Below are 27,846 nucleotides of genomic sequence, written 5' to 3' on the forward strand. Positions count from 1 at the left end.
TCTAACTTCTGACGCTAAATGTGCACAAACGCACTGGGTCAGCCGCCAGACGGGGGGGGGCAGGCGTTCAGAAGATCTGATCCGTCTTTCGGATTCAGTGTAAAACCGACTTAAGCCCGTCGAGGGTTTTCAAGGTGACGCCGTTGAATCCCGCCCCGAGGGGAGGAAGTGTTCACGCTTTCGGGTCGTTACCCGAAAGCGTGAACACTTCCTCATAGAAGTCCAGCTTCTGGAAGGTTCTTCTAGAAGGTCCAGAAGGTTAGGCCCTTCTCCGACGCAATTCAGGGGCCGGGAAGGAAGTGGTCTACCGATGCGTCGACACGTACAGGAAGGGGAAAGCGGGATGGGATTGCCGGCCTTCGGGATCTGCTTACGTCTGGTTTCACATGAAGGATGTGATGTAAGAGCAGGTTGTAGCAGCCGGGCGGGGCGGGTACGTATAAGTCATCGAAGCCCACTCCTCGTGATTATTTATAGTCGTTTTTAGGCGTCGGGGCAGCTTGAGAGTTTGTCACCGGAGGAAGCCCCCCCCCCCCCCCCCGAGACGCTCTGCACCCGAGGGCCTTTGCGTTGGAGGAAGGCGGGGTCACCCCCAAGGTTCGGCGTCAAGTTTGTCGGTTCATTTTCCACAGGGTTCGACGCCCGACTCGCTGGGTTCCTTCCTTCATGAGGAGGCAGAGTTTCCTCCCTTGAACAAGTTCTGGACCCAGGCGATGGGCGTGGCCTGATGTCAGGAGTCGTCGTCCGTGTCCTCGATCAGCACCTTGGTGTCACGGGTCTTGGACCTTGAGCGGAGAGAGAGAAATTTGGCGATTGACTAGAAATGCCAAAGCAAAAGGTTCAATTATTCCGAGGTCACAGCCACAAATGACATTTCCTCACAACCGACTGAAATGTAAACGTGGAGTCGGCGTGAGCGGGAGCGGGACTCACTGCGAGGCCAGGCGTGGCCGGCGCAGGCTCATGCTGTAGCTCCGCTTCCAGCTCTTCTTGCCCTGGCGGTTCCGCACGCCGTCCTCCTGGTCCATCATCTGCTCCAGCAGCGTCTGGTCGTCGGCGTTCAGCGGCGCCACGCTGATGTCGCGCACCGCCCTGAACTCGCCGCAGTTGTTGAGGTGCTCGTTCTCCAGGCGGAAGAAGTTCCACACGAAGCGCCTGGAGGAGGGAGGCGCAGAGGTTTTTTTCCCCCCGAGAGTTTGGTTTGGCTCGATACGGTACAGAGGTGTCGCGGTTCGGGGACATTTCCAGAAAAATAAATTGGTGAAATATCCTCAGGAAGAATGCCAGAGAATTCACGACTCGATATAAACATTTTAATAAGGCCTGGGAACCTACATTGCTATGACCCGGGTTGAAAAACGACAACCTATGCTGATGGGTGAGGCCACCTACTGGTAGGAAAGGGTATGGCATTGTTAAAAGTAAAGTTATTTTCACAATACATGGATAAATTATCATAGAGGTAAATTCTGGAGACATACTATGATCCGGGGATACTATGATTTAGGGATGCGCGAAAAAACATTTCATTTGGATCCTGAGTACGAGTCACGAGTTTTCACCTTTGGGTAATTGCTGCGATAGTGCATGTAATATTTTTCATTAACTGATTTATATTTCCTGTTTTTACACAAACACACAAGCAGAATACCAGACACAATGGAATTATCAGTGCATCTCTACAAGGAACAAAACAAACCAAAAAAATAAATAATTTCACCCAACCCCAGTGTGTGTGTGTGTACCTGAAGACCTCCATCGGGGCCAGCACGGTGGCCAGTATGTCAGAGATTCCTGGATAACTGCTGAATGTGCTGAGAGAGAGGGTCAGAATCCAAGAGAAACGCAACAACACATCCTCCACTATGGCACTGTAGTAGTAAGCCTAGAAGGAGAGAAAGAGAGAGAGGGAGGGAGAGGGAGGAGGAGCGAGAGGGACGGACAGAGAGGAAAAAATAAAGGAGGGAAGAGACGGAGCGGGTGGAAACAAATGATTGCACTGAGTTTTAAACAACGTATTGAATTAAAAGCAGATGTCACACCTAACACGGGTAATTAGATGTGACGTGCTCTGATCACCTCCGAGCTAGAATTGACAAAAACAACACATTTACAATAGCTTCTCCCGTTAGCCCCGACTGGGAACCAATGGCAAAAGCAATAACTGTGGAAAAAAAAAAGCCTGTTTGGGCAACATCTTTACAATCAATTTTGCAACCGTTTCTACAAGTTTCAGAAAATACATTTTGGAGTACGTCTTCATTTGACGCCGTTCACTAGATCTCAACTGCATACCCTCCTAATATAACAGCTCCTTCAATACTGCTCACCGTTTGAGAGAGAGAGAGAGAGAGAGTGTGTGTGTGTGTGTGTGTGTGTGCGCGCTACCTTTTGCGGATAGACAATCTCCTCTCTCAGGAAGGTGTTCTCGCCGGCGTTCCTGTCGAACAAGCCCCAGTCCATCTTCAGATCCCAGATCAGCGTGTAACAGGAACTGACCACGGAGCAGCCAATGAGCAGGTAGAAGAAGATCTGGGCTTCTGCAGGGTTTTCAACTGGGAGAGAGAGAGTGAGAGTGAGAGAGTGAGAGTGAGAGAGAGAGAGAGAGCGAGCGAGCGAGCGGGGACCAGAGCAGTGTTCAACAGGGGTCTAACATTCACGGTCACATCGTGTCGTGTACGTGTGTGCGTTTGTCGTACCTTTGTGTGTGCTGTAGAGCGCTCCGAAGGTGATGGTGAAGAAGGAGGTGGAGTACTTCCCGGCGTTGACCAGGTGAGGGAACGCCCGCTTGGTGTCGCGGTAACGCCGGAGACACTGAACGAATCGGAACCAGGCGGGGAGGCACTGGATCACCGCGCGCACGCCGTACGAGTACGAGTGGCACGTGTTCTTCCCTGAGGTGAAAAACTAATTCAGCAAACTGCAATATCGATATTGTGTTCGGTAGTGATGCAACTCCTTCTTAAATTAACCACAAATTTATTCATGCAAGTTATTTATACTGGTCAAAAATTATATAAATATATATATATATATTTTTTTTTAGATTAAAATGTATTAGTATTTTTTTTTTAAATATATACCTTTATTAGCCCCATAACAGGGACATTTGCAATTTCTCTGCATTTACCATCATGGTGACTGACGTATCTAGGAGCAGTGTATTGTGTGTGTGTGTGTGTGTGTGTGTGTGTGTGTGTGTGTGTGTGTGTGTGTGTGTGTGTGTGTGTGTGTGTGTGTGTATGTATATATATATATATATATATATATATATATATATATATATATATATACATACACATATATATATATTTACATTTATTAGTACTGTATTAAAAAATACAAAGAAATAATAAAGAGCAAATGAAATATTAAATTTCTGTATAAAACCTGAAATTTGTTCTGTGAAACCTGCATGTTTGTAGTGCACATCAGATGGTAGCAATTCTTATAGTCTATAAAATGACAATATATTGATATATTGTTTTTTGCTCATTATGATCATTATTATTACCATTATTATTATTATTATTATTATTATTATTATTATTATTATTATTATTATCATCATCATTATTATTATTATTATTATTGATAAAATCAAGTCATATTGCGAGACCCATTCAAAAGATTGAATGTTTTAAGTCTTAAAGCCTTGCCCAGTGGACTGCGCTCAAGCAAAGTGCAGCAGAGTGTTAAGCTTCTCAGTAGCTCACAAAGTTCACTCAAGAAACTAAAAAAGACCAACGGCAGAGCAAACCTATCCTTCCAGGCTGCTCTGCGGGGAACCTCTCCGTTACCTTGACTGCTGATGAGGCCGTCGTGCCTGTGCCAGTCCAGCTCGAAGCTGTAGAAGCAGATCATGTACTCCAGGTCCATCAGCACCACGCCCAAAGAGTTGAGCTGGTCGGCCAGCCAGAAGTCGGCAAACTCCACGCGGTGGAAGGGGGCCGTCACCACGCGGAACTGCGGAGCGGGAAGAGCAACGACGTGTTTTAGTGCCGCCCAGAGGAGGAGAGCTCCGGGTTCCAGGGTCAAGATTCGAGAGGTTTATTCGTCATACACATATACATACTTTCATACATATATGCAGTGAAAAGTAATGCAACGCACCCGGTGATAACACACAATATGTCCTAGGGAAAAACTTCTTTCTACTAGACCAACTAACTGATTCCTAAAACGTAATACAGTAAGTCGAATACTTATAGAATAAAAAAATAAAAATATATAGAATAAAATGGAATAAAATAAAATAAAATAAAATGGAATAGATAAAGGGTATATGCTTATGTATATGGGATAGGCAATTACGTATATGAAAAGAGGTAGTGTTTGTGGGATTATACAGCACAGTACACAACAGTACGGCTTAACAATACGGTAACACCGAACAACCCTGAACAGTGACACAGTATGCGGTACAGTATGCTACATACAGTACAGAAGGTAGTGGAGCCTATGTGTGTGGCTCAGTGAGGACCCCTGGTGAGGTCGGGTTAGTTAAGGTGATGGTTACCAGCAGCTTGAGGAGCCAGAAGCGGGACTTGTAGTAGCAGGTCTTGAAGGGGTTGATGAGGAAGAGGAAGAAGAAGCCGTACAGAGCCAGGGGGTTGGCCTGCATGGGCACCAGGATGTTGTCGCTGAACAGGCAGGAGAGCAGGCTGACGCACCACAACACGCCCAGCAGCCCGGCGATCTGCACGGGCGGCAGGAAGACAGCGCTTTAGTACAGCAGCTCTAGGTCAGGGTTTGTGTCGATTCCTCAGCCGGCATCGACAAAAATAAATAAAATAGCTCCTTCGGGTATCTGGTGTAGAAGGGGGACGATTGTTGCTTTTCACAGTTCCTTTGGGAGTGGGTTGGTTTCAGTCCATTTTTACATCTGCATTTTTAATTTTTTTATTTGATTTTATTTTTATTTTTTTAAACGGAGAGAGCTTTTTGATTTGCCATTTAAGAACTCAATTGTGCTTTCTGCGTGACATATTCTGCATAGAAGTATCACAGAAAGAAGTGGAAATATTTTAGTACTCATCTTTTTTTTCTTCCTCCCAAAACATAAAAGAACTATGCGGATCCTGGTCACAAGAAAATGTAACACTGTGCTTTTGATTCGTTTCCAGCACGATTTAAATTGACGTTTGTTGTTGATTTGGCGATTTAATGCAGAAAAGTATCAGCAATTTTGCAGAACTGCAAGCTCTTGCAAATATTGCGGAGATTGCCGTCGAATTTGCATTTATTATCGCAAAATCACAATTTCCTGCAGGGACAGTTGCATGCAGATTTAATGCCTGAAAGTAAAAGCTTCTAATTTCCTAAACATCAGGCAATAGTATGTGGGGTAGTATGTGTACATTAGGATGTGGGGATGGTAGCTCAGGAGGTAGAGCTGGTCATCTAGTAATCTGAAGGTTGTTGGTTCGATCCCAGGCTCCTCCTGCTAGCATGCTGTAGTGTCCTTGAGCAAGACACTTAACCCCTAATTGCTCCTGATGGCTTCGTCCGTCGGTGTTTGAATAATTGTAAGTCGCTTTGGATAAAAGCGTCTGATCAATGCAATGTACTGTAATTTGCCAAGAATGCAAAGAATTAACTTCAGTGCAGACGCCATCTTGTCTCTTTTAACGGGACTCTGTGTGCTTGAGGTGGCGGGTTCCTTGGCTTCGGAAGCGTCAACATACACATACCTCAAAGAGATGCTGGTGTGAGAGATTGTTCCGAGGGTTGAGCTCGAAAATGAGCACGTGGTTCACCCCCGCCTGTCGCCAACCGTAGGTATTGATGCCTGCAGGGCGGAGCACAGATACCGGGTCCCACTCAAAATTCAAGGTGATGTTTGTCGACTTTTCCATCACCACATTCCACAAAATTCCACGTCCAATGAAAAAAAGTGAATTATTGACTTTGTACTCAATTTTAATGAGACAAAAATGTGTTATTGGCATGGACCCTTATGGACAAACCTAGCAAGGAATATAAAAAATAAAAAAAATCACCAGTGTGAATGAATTATGCCGAAACAAGACAAACAGTCTAATAGCAAGAAAAATGACCAAGGATAGATTCAGCCCAGGCATAATGAACCCAGAGTTTAATTTTCATAATTGGAAAACCATTTGGTGTTAAGGTGTTTCCATGTTTCTCCTTGTGAGGACAGCAGAAAAGTCCCATGTAAAAAAAAAAATAATAATAATAAATAAAAACATATATAATAATAATAATAATAAAATCCTTCTCATTTGACTTGATGAATTAACTGTAAGTGTGTGTGTGTATTCATGAGTGTGTCGTTATTCTACCTAACAGGAAAAGGAACTCGATCAGCAGGAAGCCTCCCCGGTAGATTCTGACCAGAGGCCAAACGTCCGCATTCCGGATCACCACGGCTCCTGGAGACGGGAGGATGAGGAAAGAGAGACAAAGGGGAAATTAAAAAAGAGAGGCGTAAGACTACAGAGGAAGACAAAGTAAGTTGGGGCCCATTAGAGCGTAGCGATTGACGTATCATTGTTTTATATTCCAAGACAGCCAGAGTGTGTCCGTACGCCGTCGTACGTGTGTGTTACCTGTGATGACCACGGTGACCATCAGCACCAGGAAAACGCCGCAGTAGAGCCCCACTCTGAATGTGGTCCAGGCCGGGGCTGGCTGCAGACACACGGAGGAAGGAGAGGATTCAAGCAGCCCATAATCACTGTTTTCAATGCGAAAACTTTTGAGATTCTGCGGTGCCAGAGATATTGACTCTGAAAGGGAACTTGATGAATCGTGTTGACATGCACACTAAACCTCCAGCTTTACTTCGAATAAGGCCATTTTTTTTTTTGAATGTTGCAACTGCGATGGCGATACACATCTTTAATTTTTGTGGATTATTTTCATGTAAATCAATGTCTTCAGATGGACAGAAAGGAGGAGCTCGCGGTCCATCGCACGTTGTCCAGGTGCCGACGAGAAGGCAGACGACAGAAAGGGCGCGTTTGTTTCTCTCACCTGTGCAGCACCGAGGGGCGGGACACGGAGCCTCTTCATGGCCTTCTGCCTGTCCCCCCCTTCCAGCTCCGCTGTGACCAACGCCTGGGAGACAGAAAGACGGAGATTTACCATTTCTGCATCAAAATGAGCGCGTATACGCAGGTTTTTAAAACCCAACCCGCTAAAAATAGGCGATTGCGCCCTTCCAAAGTATGCTCTGTATTAATAAAAGAAAAACAGTGAAAGCACCATGGAGTATCCACGCCCACATGGCAGCGCACGATGCGCGGGAGAGCCGCGGCGCACCGGCCCGGTCCTTCGGCAGCGGACTTGGGGCGGTACAGAATTCAAACTCCCCCAAAACAATTCACGGTTCCGAAAAAATTCACTAACTTCTGGTTTTAATTTGGAATTCTAAATAGAATGGGAAATGATCTGATGATACACAGATATTCTTGTCTTTCCGCGCGCCAATGTCCGCACTGAAGCCAGATGTTCACGGGCGTTACCGGATTTTTGGTGCGGTGGAAAAAGGGTAATAGAGACATTTCATTTCATGATGACACCGTACCGCAGAATGAAGACTTGAGTTTGGCGCCAGCGGGGCTGCCGTCCAGCGTCACTACGTGCACTGTACCTCCGTCTCAGAGATCAGCTGTGTGATCTTCTTGCAGGTGTAGAACGGGGCCACTTCCACGTGGGCCACCCTCCAGTCGGCGCCCCGCGAAGTTTCCAGGATCTTGTCATGCTTCTTCAGAATCTTCCGGAAACCCGTGAAGTTCAGGTTCTGTACGAAGACAGACAAGCAGAGAGACAGACAGTCAGTGGGAGAAGTCATGGATAAAGTGCAGGGGTGCATGGGTACCATTACTTCTGACGCCGTCTTGAGACAAGCTAGTAAGATGGCGGCAGGGGACTGGGCCAAATTTTCCTGGGGTTGCCATGGAACCGTCCATCACGCTTCTGTCCTGATGGACTGACCTACGGCCAGGTCCTTCTAAACAGGCTGCCAGCGATTTAACGACAACGCCCCCGTGCGCGCACACCTGATAGTTCTGCAGCAGGATCAGGCTCAGGTAGAACTCGGAGAACGCCAGCTGCAGGTCCTTGATGTTCCTGTGCTTGCATCTCTCCTGCTGCGACAGCGCAAACACCGTCTTCCTGCGGCGCAGGCCCCGCGCGTGGGCCGAGCTCTCCCTCTGGGCGTCCAGCGACGACTGCAGCTCGTTCTGAAGCGTGGCGAACCGGCGCTGGGCCTCGGCCAGCTTCTCTGGAGGAGCAGAGCCGGGACAGGAGATGTGTATGGATATCGCAGGAGGATGGCTACTAAGTGTGGATCCATTCTCAGAGTTGCTTAATAGATATATAAAGTACAATAATTTTAGGCCTGAATTCTCCCTAAACTTAATACTTGTTCAGACTCCTCAATGACTCGCCAAAATCCGGAAAGATAGATGCATGTGTGATGATGCGTTTACGTGTCAAGAGGCTGCATTTACAACTGTGATTACCAGAGTAGAACGTGTTGATCTTGGCAAGCTCCTTCTCACACGCCTGGAAGAACTTCTCCTCAAACTTGGCATAGTATCTCTTAACGGTGTCCTCATCCGTGACTGCAGGAAGACACAAAATACACATTTGGGGAAACTGAACTACAAGGCTCATTATAACATAATTTGAGCTTAGAACTAAAACACACAACAAAAAAAACAAAACAGTCGTATGTATTCAGTATGTGTAGAATTAAATGGTCGTCCCATGTCCTACTGTATTCCTGCCAGCTGCCGTGGTGGCAGCTTATGACCAGCAGGCGGAGCAGTGAGACAGCTCAGAAGCAGGCTCTATAACATGGGTTTTTCTCAAAGGCCTTGTGGCAGCTACACACCAAAGAGACCTTCAGAAGACAGCATCGGGAGATGAGAGCGTGCATTTAACGACTGAAGACGAGGGCTCTCTGAATGATTCTCTTACAATCTTGAAAATTTGTCTGCGACTCAAAATTCCTTCTATAAAAGGTCCCTTGGCACAACCTCAGACTTGGAATTCAACCCAGTCCTCACCCAGTCATGATCATGACATTTTAGCTGACGATGAATTGTCATACAATTAACTGCGATTAATGAATTGTCTTATTTCCTTAATTTCATGTCTATCATAGTATACGTTTATAATGCTATAACAACATACATCAACTCTATGGAACAGAATCATCTATTGACATTAAAACACCTAATTTACTTTTGAATTTGTTGCAACATTTCTCACATTGGGTTGAAATTCACTCGACCTGAAATGAAAACATAATAATGGAGCCGAATGATGTTTTGTTGCTCGTATAGTTTGTTTGATGAAAGAGTCAAACATCTGACAACCCCAGGAGGAATTTTTGCCCTTCAAAGTTCTGCTGTTGTTTCCTCTACAAGGGAAGATAAGCACAACTTTCAGAGCAAGGATCATCTTTATCAGTAAGTATACAGTTGATTGATTCCTTTTTTGGGCCGGAAGAGCTTCTGAATAGGCTGTGTTGGTTATGCACACTGACCTTGATGCATGGTTTAAAACAACAACCTGAAGATTTATAAAAACAAAACAAAAAAAAACAAAAAAAAACACATGAAGCAGATATTTAGTCCAATCCAACACCCCTAGTTCAATACTTCACCTGTATGAAACACATGTGATGGCAGGGAGTAAGGATATCAAGCCTGGATATTTTCCTGACAACAACATACACCGATCAGCCACAACATTAAAACCGCTGACAGGTGAAGTGATAACATTGATCATCTGGTTCCAATGGCACCTGTGAAGGGATGGGATATATAAGGCAGCAAGTGAACAGTCAGTTCTTCAAGTTGATGTGTTGGAAGCAAGAAAAATGGGCGTGGTAAGGATCTAAGCCTCTTTGACAAGGAGCACATTGTGATGCTGGACGACTGGGTCAGAGCATCTCCACAAGCACAGCTCTTGTGGCTGTTCCCACTCTGCAGTGGTTACTAGCTACCAAAAGTGATCCAAGGAAGGACGACCGGTGAACCGGCGACAGGGTCATGGACGCCCAAGGCTCATTGATGCAGGTGGGGAGTGAAGTCCAGCCCGTCTGGTTGGATCCCACAGAAGAACTACTGTAGCACAAAGTGGTGAAACAGTGAATGTTGCTATGATAGAAAGGTGTAGAACACACAGTGCATGGCAGCTTGCTGCGTATGGGAGCTCACAGTGTCCATGCTGACCCCTGTCCACCACCCAAAACACCTACAATGGACACGTGAGCGTCACAACTGGACCATGGAGCAATGGAAGAAGGTGACCTGGTCTGATGAATCACCTTTTCTTCTCCATCATGTGGATGGGGTTTGGGTCCGGTCCGATCCGATGGAGCATCTGTGGGATGTGCTGGAACAACAAGTCTGATCCATGGGGACCCCACCTCACAACTTGCAGGACTTAAAGGATCTGCTGCTAACGTCTTGGTGCCAGATACCACAGGACACCTTCAGAGTCTGGTGGAGTCCAAGCCTCCACAGGTCACAGCTGTTTTGACGGCACCGGGGGGAGCTACACAATATTAGTGGTTATTGGTGATGGTTTTAATGTCGTGGCTGATCGGTGTAAACGTAGAGCGGCACTGTGCTGCTGTCTCTGATCTCAGTTTTCGTTACCACGGGGACGGAAGCCCAACTCCCATGGTGGTCGGCCCACAGAGCATGCTGGCGGGTGAGTGTGGACGACGATCCCTGGCACTGAAATACACTCAGGTTTGAACATTTACTTCGGCTATGTAAACTGAGCAATGCCACATTTTAAACTGCAATGATGGGTCTACAGGTCCACATGTATTGTGCTGTTTGGATGTAAAACATGGAATAAAGAAACCGTACAGTGTCGGTGTCCAAACAGCGGTAATGATGGGGCATTTAGCACCATGTTTACTGTACAGTGCTTTATTAGAACCCTTTCTAAACTCGGCCAGCCAGGGTTCACATTTGCATGATGGTTAGTATTCATATGGTGCTCGATTTTGGCTACAACAACAACTTAGAATTGCTTTTTTATTTGATTAATCTGGAGATTTTTCCCCATTAGTGGATTCCTCTACGCAATTAATGAAGATCATAAATCATCACAATAAGTTCAAATAATAAGCAATTTCAACTTCAGACACCTTGAAATTATTTAATTTCCAGCCAGCAGTTTAAAATATAACTTTATATTTCCATCATATGGAACTCAAGACAGGCATTCAGATGTAGTTCTGATTCTGAAGTTGGGTAAACCAATTATTCGTAAACCAAAATGTAACTCAATTATTTTCATGTTGTCAAATAATTGATTGTTTGGTTAATCATTTAATTATGCAGCCCATTTACTGGGTATGCAGCTGGGAGTTGTTTCAACATGATATAAAATCTGTCAACACAAAAACAAGGAATAAATTAGTCCCGTTTTCCCCACGTGGCTGAGAGAAGCACCCAGACGGTGCAGGTGGGTTTGAGTCAGCCAACGCAGACTCTGATTCAGCGGCTTACGGACTCAAGACTCGGTTTTGTGGAAGACGGCGGATGAAGTAAATTGGAGCGTTTAAGTCTCACATGTATACCGCATGTGCACCACATACACACCCAACCAACCCCACCCACTCTCCACCAGACACGCACGCACACACACACACTTGCGGACGGCAGTAAATCATCTCGGCCCCTTTTTGTTCCTTATTCTGCGGTTGCTTTTGCTCCCTCCCTCCTTGGTGTAATTATGATCATTATCAGTATTACCATTATGACACGTCTGTGTGTCTGTAATAGGCTGTACTTTCCATTCGACAATAGCTGTTTTTTTATTTATTTTTTTTAGACGCCTTCAAACTGATACCTTGCTTAACACGCGCAAGCCTTTCAAACAGTCACACGTGAGCACTGCCCTGTGCCAACAGGGCAGTGCTCAGAGGTGCACCGATGAAGAGCGAGCACTCACTTTTGGGCACTACTTGCTGATACAGAATAAGCAAAGTGGGGAAAGAGGGAAAGTGAAGCCATTTCAGAATGAACTGCCTTTTTTTTTTTTCCTCACAATGTAGTGCTGGACATGCACACAAATATATTTCATATGGAGTCCAGGTCCTGGTGCCTTTATAAGCCGTGCTTTGTTTTCAACTCTTCTTCAGTTTGAATTTGTGGAGCATCTTTGTCCATGGTGAGCTCACAAGTCTTTGAGTGCTAACTTTGCCTCGTTCTGCGTCCAAAAACACGTACTCCATACTACATTTGTGCCTATGATATCAGCATCACATATCTGCATGCTTGAGTATGTGAGGAAAAAGAACAATTGCTTCTTAGAAATACTACATTGTGATATAGCCGCTCCACTTCCGTTCAGCACGTTCTGGGTTGATAACCACACTGCATAAACTTTTCCCCTTGCCCTCAATGAATTGTGGGATATGCTTGCCCATAGAGTGTGCAGTGTTTACATACTATGACATATCACTGGATGTAGCATGTCATCTTGGGACTTTTCATAGAATTTGAACATACTGTTGTTTTCGGACATATTGAAAACACTCACAAACAAGGCAAAGTAAGTAATGCATATTATGCAAATTAGAACAAAGTGGAATTTTACCTGGACTTTGACTCTTCGGTCAAAGTCCAGGTCCTTGCCTGAAATCTCCTATTTAAGAAAAAGCATGAAATCTGTTAGCATTAACCACGCAGTACCCAGGTATATTTGAAAACTATTTAAATACAGGACCAAAACAGTCAATTCACCTGGGGAGCCGTCAGGGATCATACTGACAGAATCCAGCAAAGTTTGGAAAGCTAAGTGAGGTTGTGCAGTATCTGTAACTATCATTTGGCTGAATACAAGGCAGAAGTAATAAATCAGTCTGGGAGTGTGATCTTGAGCCAACAAATTGTTGGCCACACTTGTTTCCGCCTGGTTTCTGGATGGAAAATGACTAGAATTTCTTCACCAGATGACATTGTCACAAAGGCGAACTCTGTGAGGGGAATGCAGTGCACGTGAAGCTTTTGCTTCCACTTATGGAAATCGTGAGTTTATGGAGATCCCACGACCAGCCCCTTTTAATGTTGCTGCATAGAAGTGACTGGGAAGTAAAATGTGGAGTGTCATGGTGTTAATCACACCCAATTTTTACACTGTTTACTTGCCACATTGGTTCATGTAAAGACAGGGCCGCTTGGCTACGTGGGTGGGCGCTCGGGCGAACCTCCCCTTTGCGCGGGGTTGTGGGCACGGGGGCCCCTCCGGCTCGCATGGGGGCTCAGCCGGCTCGCCTGTGGGGCAGGGAGTTCTGCCGGGGTGTCGGTCTGGGACCTGGCATTGGTGGCCCGCGTTCTGCGCCTGTGGGTGCATCGCTATGCCTGCACGTGGGGGGGTGGGGTTGTATGTGTACACATCAGGGGAGGAGCCTTTCCTGCGGTGGTCTTTTCCACTGATTGGAGGCGATATGATATAATTCCGACCTCATACACCAGAACTTATTGGTACAAGTCCCGTGTATTCAACGGTCCACACACAGACACACACACACACACACACACACACACTCTTCCAATTTTGCTGGACTTAATTAACTGTTTTATCTACACATGTTGTCGTCTTATTGCAGCCGTTTCACCTGCCATACGCCACACGAGTGGCAGGTGATGGGGTTGAAAAGTACCACTTTTATTATCGAATGTTGGCAAGGTGGAACAAGCCCAGAGCAGATGGAAAATGTGTCAAGGAACAAGGGCAAGGGCTCCTCTCCTGTGTGTGTGTGGGAGGGGGGGGGGTTACCTGTTGCTCGTTGATAAGTCTAACAAGAAACATGCGCACCTCCGCCCTGATCCTGGGCCCAATTACTGCTTAAGCCACACTACCCCCACACCACATTGATGTTACTATGTTTACCTTTTCCCATGTACATGTTGTTGTTCGTTTCTATGTTTATTTGTCTCACCCGTGGTGATTCTCCCTCTTGGAGTAGTAATGATGATTAGTTGTCTAAAGACCAAAGCATGGTAAGATGGTTCTCCAAAGAGGGAGATTGGTGGTGGTTGTGTGGAACAAAAAGCTGTGCCCTCATCGTCCCACAGGTCGTCCACAGGACAGAGTTGTTGTTGCAGCAGTTGTTGATGATTAAAGAATGAATAAAGAGATGCATTGTAGGTTGAGCTGAACTCCACTTTCAGACTAATCCCGTTTTCACATCAAAATGAGAAAAATCGCTAAAAATAGGCGATTGACACCTTTCCTATTGCCAGGAGAAATGCAGTCTTTTCCGGTCATTGTCATGAACATGTCCAAAAAGAGGCGTGTCAGGGTTCCAATGTGGTTGGGAATGAAACAGTAGAGGAGACGGCAACTTAAACAAACAAAAACAAAGACTTGCGGGGGGTATTTTGACAAAAATACCGTTGCCAAAAAATTGGATCGTTCATGAACGACCCGACACTACAGTAGAGGCAGCACCAGCAGCATGGAGTATGCATGGCTGCATGGAGAAGCAGCATGGAGTATCCATGCTGCCGGTGTGCACAGTGTGACCTAGTGACTCTAAGCGCGGCAGGGAGCGTGGGGGCGGTGAGATCCCTCCACTCACAACATTTTGTGGTCCCCCATGCGTTTAAAAAAAAAAAAAAAAAAGTCATTTACTTCAGATTTTGATTTTAGATTCTCAATGGGAAATGAAATGATGGAATGGTGCACAGATACTCCTGTCTAATTATATGACAGCGGAATTTCAATGCGCGTCGCATCGCGCAGGTAAGGTTTTTCCTTTCCCACTGGTGACAAATGCCGGCTGTTAGTGGCTGTTCGTGGGTTTTTGGTGCAGCGGGAAAGGGGTATAACTCTGTCCTAGATGCAATGGCATACACACACTCTGTTGTCTACCAAACATGCTGACAGGTTTAAAAAAATAATAATTAAAAAAAAAGAAAAAGACAGGGTGGCTGTAAAAGCCCACTTTATATGCTACATTGGACTAAAACAATTAATTGAATTTGAGAAATGTTATAGTTTTGTTTAATTAAATGATGGTCAACAGGTTAAAAATATCTCCCAAGTGATTTCCTCCAACTTCTACTGATGAAAAAAAAATCTTAAAAAGAAGATTGATGAGCAGATTCCTTGTGCCGCACAGAAAGACATAACAGACAAAGAGAGAGAGGCGGAGGGACAGAAAGGAGGGAGAAAATACAGCCAACGAGATAAAAAGATGGAGGAATTTGAGGGACACTCAAGAGGGTGGCATAAGAGGAGAAGATTACGGGGAAAGGGTTGAGTGGAATGATAGATGGTAGGTTCAATTGCTATAACAAGACACACACACACACGCACGCACACGCACACACACACAAAATGTCGGCTCCCTTCGGCCTCAATACTTGTCGCAGCCCATCTTGAAACACAGTGCTGTAGAAAAGTATCTGCAACCTTCATGACTACCTAGATTACCGCAGAATTTTAACGCTGAATGGTTTCAGATCTTTAGGTAAAATGTCATATTAGACAAAGGGAACCTGAGTAAACAAAACCCCTATTTTTAAATAATTACTTCATTTATTTAATGAAAAAAGTTATCAAAAACCCAAATTACAAAGGTGAAAAAGTAATAGCCCCCTTAAACTAACTGGTTGTACTACCTTTCGCAACAATAATTGCAGCGTAATTTGATTTAAGTCATTCACATCGCCGTGGAGGAATTTTAGCCCATTCCTCTTTGCAGCACTGCTTTAATTCAGATACGTGGGGAGGTTTTCAAGCATGAACTGCTGGAACATCATTAAAGTTGGTAGCCTCTCTCAGCCCATACTTCTACCAATAACCTACAACTGGCTTGTCTGTCCTCTACATCATGGGGGCAAAAGTTGGGGAACTAGAACTTTGGAAGGAAGGTTTCTGTCACTGCTTGCTGTCTGCACTGTCAACCCTGGCGGAAGCTGAGCTTTCCATTGGTGGCTGATTGAAAAATATTGACAATACTGTTGGCTGTTATCTTTATACTGTGAATGAGATTTGCACAGCGAGCGTAGATGTCATGTCGCTTATTTTGCAAAAAAACTCCCAAGAAAAACAAAGGCAGAGGCACTTTATTCTCAAGCAGTGTGTGACCATTTACATGTTTCATGAATAACAAAATAACATTGTATTAAATTGGTATCGGTATTAGTGTGCAGAGTTAGCCTCAGTCAATAGTCAGATGAGGCTTTGAACTAAGGCCACCAGTGATACTGTGGTGAAATACACTGATGTTTTTACATATGTCAATAGATCTCATTCTCCTGACAGCTGCAGCACATTTCAGTTGCACCCAATGAGTGTGACATGACTCACACATTAAAGAAAGAAAAATCTAAGAATGAACTGAATCAGAAATAGATTAAGGGCAAAAATGGGAAGAGATAATGACTGTACGTTTCAGAGACATTTGGCTACAGCGTGCATATGACTAACACCGTACGGGTGGAACCATTTATCGGTCATACGTCCCTGTTAGATTGACCTAGCCACGCATCGATCAGTCAGCGGGCTCCACGAGCAGCATGGCAACAGACTGACATTGGCTGTTGTATTTGGACTGCCTCTGAATCACAAGGTCAACAGTGACTGTGCAGGCTATGTATTCTGTTGATCAACCAATCAATGACTCTCCAACTTGGATTGCCCAACGGCGGTTAATTCATGTCTTGGTCATGGGAATCAAATGCCGTAGCTTCTGAATGAGGTTGTCATAACAGGATGTCACATCATCAAAAAATGTAATTTGTAATGCATAGGTGTAATCATATGAGCATTAGACATTAGTCTTAAAAAGTGTTGCTGTGAAGCTGCAAAAGTAATTCCTTGCAAACATATGCTTAGACATTTTTGCAGAGCCTGGTAGTTGCAGAGAAGGGCTGGACGATATGGCCAAAAATGTTATGACGATATGTTTCTTAAATTGATAAATAATAATAATAATAATAACAATGCTCAACATACAGTTTTAAGTGTATTCTCATAGCTTTACCTTAAACACTAAAAATAATAAATTCAATAAATATGTAAACTAAAAGAGAAATAAATATATCAGGGCTGCAGATATTCCTCTATTATCCCATTCAAATTTGTATGCTTTTCATTTTTAATATTAAAATGTATTAAAAATTGTAATGTTCAAATTTAGTTGGGGGGGGGGGGGGGGGGGACTTGCGCACGGTTCGGCAGCTCTGTCAGGGCGATTTTTTTCTCCAAACAACGCAAATAAAAACTCTAACTGTTTTTAATTTACTCCGTTTCCAGCTGCTGCGGAGCAGATTGCATATCGTTCCTGAAAAAATCCCGGCCATTCTCGCGGCCCGCTGGCAAATGGTAGTTGGGAACCTCTGCACTGAAGGACATTCCGTCCGTGATGGTCGGGTTTATTTCCCACTGTCATCGCCACATCAGTGGAATTACTGGACATTCTGGTCAAAGATGGACTTTCCCTTGTACACAGTGAAACACTGGAGGAAATCTGCCATCGCAGACTTTGCACAGGTGCCAGATTATTTCTCTCTAATGTATGTTCACTGTGCAACAAACTGGATGAACTTACACTGAACTTTATTGCTCATTGCATGTGGATTGATTCACTAAGCCAATTTATATTTATAAGCAGTTATTTATTTATTAAAAATACAATCGAAAGGTAACTTCAGCATTCAAATACTTAATGTTTTGAATATTCAAATTCTATTATTGCAATTCAAATTTTGTGACTGCAGCCCTAAAATATATATTATGAACATCATTGTTGCCTGAGAACAGTCCGAAAAGTTGACTCTTTCTGATTTCTCAGTGTCGTCGCTGTCAATCGCTGATTCTTCCTTTAATCGCTCTCAAATTGCGGGAGAGCGCCGGGTGTGGGTTGGGAGGAGGGTGAGTTCAAGTTTCAGGTTGTTGCTTGAGGAAGCACCGGCACTCCTGCTGTACTCAGGCGGTTTGTGTCACATGGTTGTTTCTCTGCTCTGTACGATTGGCTGTTTATGTTGTGTATTTGTAGGTAGAGGAAAACGGACACTGTATCGAACTGTATAGAAAATAAATCTCATAAATTCATCATCATTATCGTGAATGATTTTACCGTGAAAATGATCAAGATCGCTTTATCGCCCAGTCCTACTGCAGAGTACTCAGTTTTTTCAGGGTTTTTTTGTGTGTATATATAAAATATGTGCTGTATATATCATTTTTTATACATCTCTCAAAAGAAGAATTGTTTTTGAACTGGTATCAAAGTCATGGCATCTGTATCAAAAGGTTTAGGCAATATCCAGCTCTAACAACTAAAGTCTGCTGCTGACTTCAAGTGCAGAGAGGAGCTTTGACATCGAGTGCCTTGCTCAAGTTAGTGAAGGTAGAGCTTGGTGAGTCAAACCAATGACATTTATAGTCACAACGGTGCCGCGCCGCACATAACAAAAAAAGAAGGGTTTACAGTGTCCCGTCTGGCCATGATGCAACTGTTGACACCAGCAGACAGTGTCTGTAAATAACCTACAGTTCCGGCTTATCAAATGTCAAATGTTGAGATTACCTTGTGATGTAATCGGTCAATCATGTAATTTAATGATAAGCAGTGGTGTGGAAAAGTCTGCAGGGAGGTGTGGGAAGATTACAGATGACTGGGAAGCATCACACAGGACACTATGTATAGAGTTAAACGATTATGTCGCGTATTATAATGAATGAGTTAAACGGAAAAAAAAGGCGATTCGCAGGGACAATGTGATCCTCGCGTGTGGCCAACACCCAGTAATTACATAACTATTTGACCATAGTAGTTGTACCTCTCCGACAGCCAGTCAGTGAATGCAGCACCTTTAAACCTTCCATGGACCACAATGTGACACAGAAGTCAACCCGTCTGACTGCAGGAGGAGAGAGCGACATCTGTTGCTAACAGTGTCTCAGAGTGTCACATGGGGGGAAAACAGCCTACACCTGTGACTTATTGCACACGTCAATCCTTCCTCTATCCCATGTGTGTGTGTGTGTGTGTGTTATATATATATATATATATATATATATATATATATATATATATATATATATATATATATATATATATATATATATATATATATATATATATATATATATATATATATATATATATGTGTTTATGGTCTTTCCAAGCTACAGCGACGGTGCTTTTTAGTTCATTTAAAGTCCCTGTAAGGCAAGAATAAATGTGTTCTGAGTTAGTCACACCACAGAAAAACATGTTATTAACCACCAAGCCAAATTTGGACGATTAAAGAAGAAAAAAATAAATAAAAATAAAATAAAATAAAACAGAAATCGCAAAGTATATAAAATGTGGTTTCAAAATCGTGAAAACAAAGAGGCAGTTCCCTCTGTTCTTTGACACTGGGGGCGTGTCCGCTGAAGACGATGAAACCACGCCCAATCGCGTTAATGGTGTCAAACGTTGACATTGGAGTAAATTCCATGTCAAAATGCTCTGCTGAAACAAGTCCCTTGTCTCTAGTTTTTCCATCGCGCAATCTAAGCCTTTGTTGTACACAAGGCATTGGCTGAATCAAAACCAAGCGACCCATAAACAACATTTGGTAGAGACAGACCCAAACCAAAGTGATTTAAGTTGGACTGAGGGGGGCTGAACGGTGATAAGCGGTTCATGAAACTGGGAGCTGATTATTAAACTGGCTTCCAGGCAATGCCTGCACGCGACTCTCATTACAGAGAGGGAGAGTTTGACTCTCTGGAGGAAAATACATTTGTTTGGACGAGAAAGTATTAAGAGTCGTACCAGTTTTAGGAAAATTGGTACCGATATAAAGTGTAAATGTAAGTGATGTATGAGGAAATAAGTCTATGCAATTGCCTAATTAATAACAAGCACTTCTAATATCTGGAATCATTGTATAGAAGTTGCTTCTAAGTAACCATTCCATTAGCTTGAATTGCTTATATAAATGCAAAAATACATTCACGCTTAAAACTCTGAGAAACTACTTACAGGGGCTTTAAGCAGACTTCATTATGCATAAATGTAGTCAAATTTCAGATGTGCAAATCCATTTAAATTGATGACACGATTCCCAGTTGATGAAGGATAAATGATGGACAAAAGACTCAAACGTTATCAAACCATATGTGCTCTTATTTACAAGGCAGGACGCGTCTGTCTGGTTGCAAACTCCAAGCGTTGCCATTCTCTGCACGCGTGATTGAATGGAGCGCCGAGCTAACCAACCAAGTTGGCCCGCAAACAGTGAATCTGAGTGCACAAAGAGCTATGTGTACAGTAAAACAAAGACTGCTTCAACTTGGAGATAGATGTTGTGTACGAAAGGTGCTATGCAAAATAAGGTTGTTATTATTAAGGTTATTTGGGCACATAGGAACTTGGCACTACTGACATTAGGGTGGGGCACCCATTCCAGTTCAATCTCTTCTTTTTAAAGAGAGGGAGAGACAAAGGCAAATTGCCGCGGGCCGGTTTGATACCTGGGTGGCTGCTGAAGGCGTTTTGCCTAGGAATGCCTGCTGATCTGGTTCAGTCACCAGGAGGCCCAAGAGTACATTTTTCAGCAAGTGCACAGTGTGTCTGTCGAACTCCGGGTCTGCAGCACCTTCTCCGCAGGAGAAGAAATTGGGACTTACTTACTGGTTCTGATATAATCAGAGCGGCCGCGTGCAAAATTTACCTTCAATCGATGGAGCCTGGTCCTGAGCCGAATACAGCATCTCTTTAAACGCCTGGGGAGGGAGGGGGAGGGAGAGAGAGAGAGGGGAAAGAAAAACAGAAAGGAAGAGAAGAACAAAATAAGCTTCTGTATAATAATTGGGCACATTAAGGTTGCGGACATGCCTTCAGGTGCTGCTAACTGATTTACCAAAGCAGTAATGACCTTGAGGGTGTTAATTATGGTGCAGTGTTGTTTTTTGGCTGCAGGCTTCTTTTTTCCCCACCAGGGAACCAGGGATGAGCAGCACAAGGGAACTAAGGCTCGACCAATTTTTCCCCCAGCAGTGTGAATAACCAATAACCGTAAATAAACAACAGATAAGACAAAAACTTTCCACAGGCGCGGGAAACACCAGGTAACTCACGATGAGATACTGTCATGATGCATTTCCCACAATAACAACCCTATCTCAATATAGGCAATTCTGTGAGACAATATATTTTAAGAAAATCCTTCCACGAGTCTGTGTGATTGAAAATATGCTAAATAGATTTTCTATTTTAGATTGTTTGGAATTAGATTGTATTTTATATTAATTTTATTCCACTATCATAGTGTAATAGTACACATTCACCTAAAAAATAAAAGCCATGAATATTAATAATACATTCATATAAACATTTTGTGAAATTTGGATAGAAGCATGATTGAGAATCAGATGATTTAAAAAAAAAATGGTCGCAATACCGGTATATTTCAAGAAAAAAAAAATAAAATGTGATCAGGTTTTATCTGTGACAACTCTATGCCAAACAACACCTTTCATTGGCTAACAGCAAAGACAAGCACCGGTATTGGCATATTGATTGGGGGGTTGTTTCGGATCTGAATTGATCAATGGAGGTGCATGCTGAGGTGCATGCTGATCCCAGGAGAGGCTACAATTGGTCTGCATCTTATTGAGACAGTCTGGATTTATCTGGACCCGGCAACTTGGCTCAACCGTTGGTTTAGGATCTCCTTCTCTTTCCGAGGTTCGCTAGCTGTGTAGTCCATCCGGCCGTCTGTTGTAGAGAGTGGAGGCAGGGACAGACACTCCATCACCCTCTCTCTCTCTCCCCATCACTCTCTCTCCATCACCCCCTGCTTTGCACTCGATGGACAGCAGCACAGTCGCCCTCTTTCATCCTCTCTCCTCTGTGAGGGTTGCACACCAGGGCAGTCAGTCACTCAAGTTTGTCTAGCGCACAGGACAACAAAGCCCACACTGTGTACCAGCCAGACAAACAGCCAACTAGTCATTCAGCCTGTGAGCCAAAGGGCTAACCAGCTATCTAGACAACAAGCCCCCCCGCCAGCAAGAGTAACCAGCCAATCAGAAATTCAGCCACTGTACATCCAGCCAACATGCCATTCAGCCAGCAAGACCGGCAGTTAACCGAGTAACCAGCCAATCAGACATTCAGCCAGTAGACATCTAGCCCACAAGCCATCCACTTAGCCCAATAAGCCAATTAAGTCTGACAAACAGACAGACAACAAGCCAACCAGTGGGCCAAACAGTTAGATAGCCAGCCAACCAACTGGTTTACTGTTGAGCTGGCTGAACAGACAACCAAACAAACCGCCAATTAAACAACCAGCACACTAGCCGGCCAGCCAACAAGCAAGCCAGCTATACAAGAAGCTAACTGGCTAGTGAGCCAGCCTTCCAGTGAGACAAAAAGCCAGCTAAACAATCAGCCAATTAGCCAGTAAGATATACAGCTAGCCAGTCGACCAAACAGTCGGCTAGCCTTCCAACCAGTTAGTGACAGCCCGCCAAAGAGCAAGCAGGTAATGCAACCACAGCAGAATAGAGGTATAATACCAGTTTCTGCTGCAGACACAAGGCCAAGACAAGGTCACACTGCAGCCCACTCACAGCCAGATACATTGAGTGACTCACCAGCGCACACAGTACATCGCCAATACAGCTGCAATCACAACAAAAGCTTAAACAAGTGCAAAACATATATAAAAAAGGTATTTCTTGTTTGGCGCGCACACGCACACACACACACACACACACACACACACACACACACACACACACACACACACACACAGACGAGTCGACCACCAGGCGAGATAAGACCACCAGGTTGGAACCTGTGATCAATAAGAAAACAAAAAACAAAAAAAACAAAAAAAACAAACTGAAAACCCACTTGTATGTCATTGTAAGTTAAGATTCTCAACAGAGGAGATAGGAGGAGAGAGAAATGCACACAAATATTCTTGCCAGATGTAATAACCCGTCTTCATTTTCCATGCCAAAGAAAACAACCACCCTCCACTCCATCCCTCCCTCCCTCCCTCCCTCCATCACAGGAGGTGTAAGCCCCTGAAGGCGTTCTGTTACAACACAGGACACAACTAACTGCCCTGTTACATGGACCGTCAGAGTGAGAACCTGTCACGCTCAGATAAGGTTTTCCGTGCCGCTGAGAACAGTATGGCTCTATTTTAAAAACCAAAGAAACCCCCAAAAAAAGGCAACGTACGGAATCTGTAACGTTTACCACTGCTTGATGGACCGTTTGACTGGCTGAGGGAAATTTCACCGGCATTATATAAAGTGTCCAGAGATCAAAATAACTCTTAAACTACTGTTCGGTCTTTTTGTAGTTCCAAGTCAGACCGCTGCCAAGTCGGGCTCTACCAAACTTGCATCGGTTACAGAAACTGTACTGGACAACCAGGAAGCAAGACTTACAAGCGTGTGCAAGGTGTGTGTACAATTTACACCTTGATCCCGTTTCCACCAAAAACATTTTTCGGACATCCCGCTTTGGTGTTGAGCGTCGTCTTTCTTGTGAAATTAGGGACGTACTGGATGTTTGGTGCCCGGGGATATGAATAACACCTTGAAACGATGGACCCAAGGGCGGAACATGATGAAAATAGAGCGCTCCCTTATACAGTAGTCCTGCACTGTCAAAGTCAATGACTGCAAACAGGCCAGCAGTGTGTAACCAAAGCACACTGAAACTTGAAAGGCATGTTTGTATGCATGTCTTCTGCAACATCCACATTTGGACGGTAGAAAAAGGTAGACGGTGCACACATGCGGAATGGGAGATATAGGAACGGACGTGGCTAAATTGACTGTGAAAACGGAAACTAACAAGTTGCTCATTCTTGACGACGTCCATATAGATTATTCTACTAATATGTTTGGGGGTTGGGGGTAACAATAATCTGCTGGAACAGTAATTTCAGCACTAAACCTACACACAGCATTGCCTTTGACCCAGTTCCCTGGCTCCATTTTACATCTTACACATCACTGGGTGCAATCTGACAGTTGGTCGGTTATTGCTGGAGTCGAACAGCAGTGAGTTTGATTCCCACCGTGCTTCCTGGGAACCAGAATAATCTGCAGCTCATGTTTCATCATGATACCTCCCGACCACCCTCCCATAGGAACAGACCCACCCGACCTTGCCAAGGATGGGCCAAACACAACCATTTATCTAATACGAGGCAGGATTGATACCATGACGATACAGAAGAGAAATACCTTGGACGCACCTTACCAAGATGGGTGCCGCTGATGCAGAACAGTCTGTTGAATCTGCTGTCAGGATTAAACGAAATGGACGGCATATTTTCTCGAAAAGGAAAAACAAAAAACTGCACTTAAAGCTTTTGTTGATAAGAAAGGTGTGTTTGCCGCACTTCCGACAGGATTTGGTAAAAGTTTAATTTACCAACTGGCCCCGCTGGTCACCATTTTTCCGTCGCTCAGCGCTATGTCACACTCTGATTGGTTGTAGGTCTACCCAGTTGCATCCAGAGACGCTTCGGTCTGCGCGCGATGATAACGCCTTGGAAATTGAACCGAAAGGTGCACATTTGCCAATTGGTCTGGCAATGTCGGGCTAATTCGATCTTGCTTAAGTTTGAAACTCCTTTCTCCGCTACTTGAAGAAAATGTCATTACTTTCAAAACACATTAAAGCGTCAATCCACAAGATTGTCTGCTCGGCGGATGATGCCACAGATTCGACAACGCCATTAAAGCATTTTTCGCTGGGTTCACCCTGTCGTCACCTCGTCACTATCTTTTCTGTAAAGTTTGCATTCTTCTGAGGGACTGATGTTTTTTTTCTTGGTCACTTGAGGTGGTGGGAATATCTTTTCCAGCGTTGCCTACACAGGCTTTATGCTTTTTAGTGCCTACAGCTCGAGAGGATGTTGGATGGTTTCTTTCCTAAAATTAGACGGTTAGTAAAGGTGACAGAACACTTTGGTAGCTGAACCAAAGTCATACTGTCATTAGCACTGCAAAGAACGAACACACACCCCCCCCCCCCTTTGGTGTGAGCCTGTGTGCCGTCAGTAGGCTAGCTCAGCATGTGCTAAGTTTCCAAAACAAAAACACAGAGCACTTCAGGAAGGACTCTGCTGATCCTCTTAGATAACCCTACTTCTGAACCTCCACCCTTTCTCCCCCTCACACGTTTTCTCTCTCTTCCCTCAGTATCCCTCTTCACCGTCTCCCTGTCTCTCTCTCTCTCTCTCCTCAGTCTCAGTGTCTCTCTCTCTCCTTAGTCAGAGCTCGACTGAAGCGAGCGAGCGACACCGATGTTAAAATGTCTTCTCTCTCCCTCTCTCTCTCTCTCTCTCTAACCAATACAGAGCCTCCTTCTTGGCACGCACGCCATTACCCCGTCGCCACATGCAGGAATCATTCCGCATCACCCGACTACAACTCTGTTGGAGTGCGTGTGGGAGAGCTGAAGTGTGTGTCCATAACCAACACCTCTCCCTCACCCTCTCCATCTCCCTTTTTTATCACCTCACGTTCTCTCCTCCGTCACGATTCTCATTTAATCATCTCATCCGCCCGGGCCTCCCGCCCCCCTTCTCCGTGCAGTTCTCACCCTTTTTTCCCATAATACCCTGAGCTCTCTTGTTGCTACCCACTGTCTTCTTCTCTTTCCCACCCCGCCCCTCCTCCCCCTGTTTTTTCCTAATCTCTTCTGTGCATTCCTCTATTTTTGCCTCTATCTCGCTCCCTCCCTCTCTTTTTCCCCTCCCTATCTCCTTGGTGGAGAGAAACGCATCATGACACAAAACTGTCAGAGTTGGATTATATGAATCATAAGTGGATTATGTTCTCATCATGCGTCCTGTGAAAACCTCACAGAACCAATAATCTTCCACAACTGTTTTCTGGTTTTCCCCAAGGCCAGATTTCTTAACTCGACCGGTTGTAAGAGTACCCGGTGCCTTATATTTTTGTGAAGAAGCCCGACTGCAAGAGACTATAGAGTCACGCTGACACTGGGGGGTGGTGATCGAAAACAGCCATCGTCTTTCATGGACTTTCCAGAGATACGCTTGGTAAGGGGGCGGTGACGTCGGGCCGTGTGGGGCACTGATGACGCCAGCACTGTTTTCAAATTCCCAGCCAATCAAACATTCCCAAAGAGAATAGTGGCCGCCCCCGCAAACCACCCATGTGTGTGTGCTATTCAGTAGTGTCCAGTCAGGGGCTAGCACGCAATCCCCTGACATCAAAATGCAAATTGCAATGTACATGGTACCCATCAGCGACATTTAGGCTTACACACATTCTTTGGAAAACCAGCGAGATCTCAGATTGTGCCATGATTGCATTGCGCTGGCACATACAGTATATATGTGTGTGTGTTGAGCAAGCGATATTACTAATACAAGTCATGTGACACAGCAAGGACTATAAAGACTCAATGCCCCATCTTCTTGTCCCTCATGACCAAATTCTTGAATGGTCTTGATTCTCTCATTCACCTCTTATGTTTCTGTCCTTAAGCGGGGGACGATGCACTCAACTCAAGATATCAGTCAACCCCATACAAGATATTCATAATACAATATAGCACATGTGGCTTCATAGCTCATTGCCATGGTAACGGTTGCTGTGGCAAAGTATCAGCGATGCACCAGCGCAGGAGAGAAATCAAAACAGAGTCACCTATTCAATCGAACTTTCCAGCATTTTTTATTAATTCAGCCAAATAGCAAATAGGCCAAGCAGAAATTGGCGTATTTGCTATTTCACAGTGCTAAAACATCATTATTTCAGTGACCTTTTCTCTTAACTTATCATCCCTCTGTACGTCCTGCTCAGCTGATTGCAGCAACAAGTCTCCCATGACGCATTCTGCTGAGTTCTGCAGCACTGAGGTAAAACAACTAGGTGATACTGATAAACAATCACAATGTATGTACTGTGTACTGGTCCTATATTTAACAAGAATGCAGACATATATATTTTTCCTTTTGTTTCCACTGTTGGGTCCTTAATTATACACAGTGCTGACAGAGACATTGAGTGAAACATCTCACTGTTAATTCAGATATTCAGTCAGTTGCTTTGTTTAAACTAAAAATCCGGGCTCGGGCTGGGTGCACTTTTACGGTATCCACCAAACTGAATTAATAATGAGTAATGAAAAATATTTTTTGCTATCTAATATCAAATTTAATTAGCTGAAGTCAGTAGGCCACAAATAAAACTAAAGGTTTGCATACTTTCAATAAATATGACCTTTATCTCGGTACGTCCTGTGTTAAAAATAGAGAACTGGAATTAAAGAATTTCTGGTGTTGAAGTCAAGGCATTGTATTGGTATAATCATGTTGAAAGGGGCCCTATAATGCAAAACTCACTTATTCAGTGCTTGTGCACATACATTTGGGTCTCTGATGGGTCTATTAACACACACGCACGCACACACAGTGAAAAAAGACAACTCAGTCAGTTTTTGTGAGCTGTACGTTTCAGAAAGCATGTCTGAAAACGAGCTGTTCAGCTTTGCTGCCCTAATATATGCCGTCGCAGTAATACTTTAGTAGAATTAGAACCACCCCCCATCTGAGTAACTCCACCCACTCCTGGAGCACGATCAGACATGCTAGCGTCGAAGCTAAGAGCATATCATGGGAAGTGCTGCAGAGACCAGCACAAATATTTTGAAAGAAAGAGGAATTAATAGCAACTGTGACAAAATTGCAGACTAGGGAAATGTTAGTACTAATGTTACTTAGTGTTTTTGTCTGTGTGTGCCCCCACGGTAGGACTGCACTGCAGCCTGCAGTGCGTGATCCTCTCCGTTTCTCCAAACAAAACCCTAGATGT

At 44.3% G+C, this 27,846-nt stretch overlaps 1 protein-coding gene across 2 annotated transcripts in view; it reads right to left on the minus strand.

Annotated features, from left to right (window-relative positions):
- Positions 1-730: 730 nt before the first annotated feature.
- LOC307237545 (xenotropic and polytropic retrovirus receptor 1 homolog) overlaps positions 731-27,846 on the minus strand; it is a gene marked incomplete at both ends in the record, with an annotated part of 37,907 nt that continues 10,791 nt past the window's right edge. The window contains 15 exons of one of the 2 annotated variants that reach the window (XM_080010280.1): positions 731-785; positions 934-1,155; positions 1,746-1,885; positions 2,389-2,555; positions 2,700-2,894; positions 3,801-3,966; positions 4,520-4,699; positions 5,694-5,791; positions 6,306-6,392; positions 6,573-6,654; positions 7,000-7,083; positions 7,619-7,768; positions 8,028-8,251; positions 8,493-8,594; positions 20,691-20,742. In XM_080010280.1, coding sequence (XP_079866406.1) covers positions 731-785; positions 934-1,155; positions 1,746-1,885; positions 2,389-2,555; positions 2,700-2,894; positions 3,801-3,966; positions 4,520-4,699; positions 5,694-5,791; positions 6,306-6,392; positions 6,573-6,654; positions 7,000-7,083; positions 7,619-7,768; positions 8,028-8,251; positions 8,493-8,594; positions 20,691-20,742 — 2,004 coding nt within the window. Of the gene's footprint in view, positions 786-933; positions 1,156-1,745; positions 1,886-2,388; positions 2,556-2,699; positions 2,895-3,800; positions 3,967-4,519; positions 4,700-5,693; positions 5,792-6,305; positions 6,396-6,572; positions 6,655-6,999; positions 7,084-7,618; positions 7,769-8,027; positions 8,252-8,492; positions 8,595-20,690; positions 20,743-27,846 lie in introns of both variants that reach the window. The other variant, XM_080010279.1, reaches the window with a different exon arrangement.

This window comes from Zeus faber (assembly GCF_960531495.2).
Source record: "Zeus faber genome assembly, chromosome: 12".
NCBI lineage: Eukaryota > Metazoa > Chordata > Actinopteri > Zeiformes > Zeidae > Zeus > Zeus faber.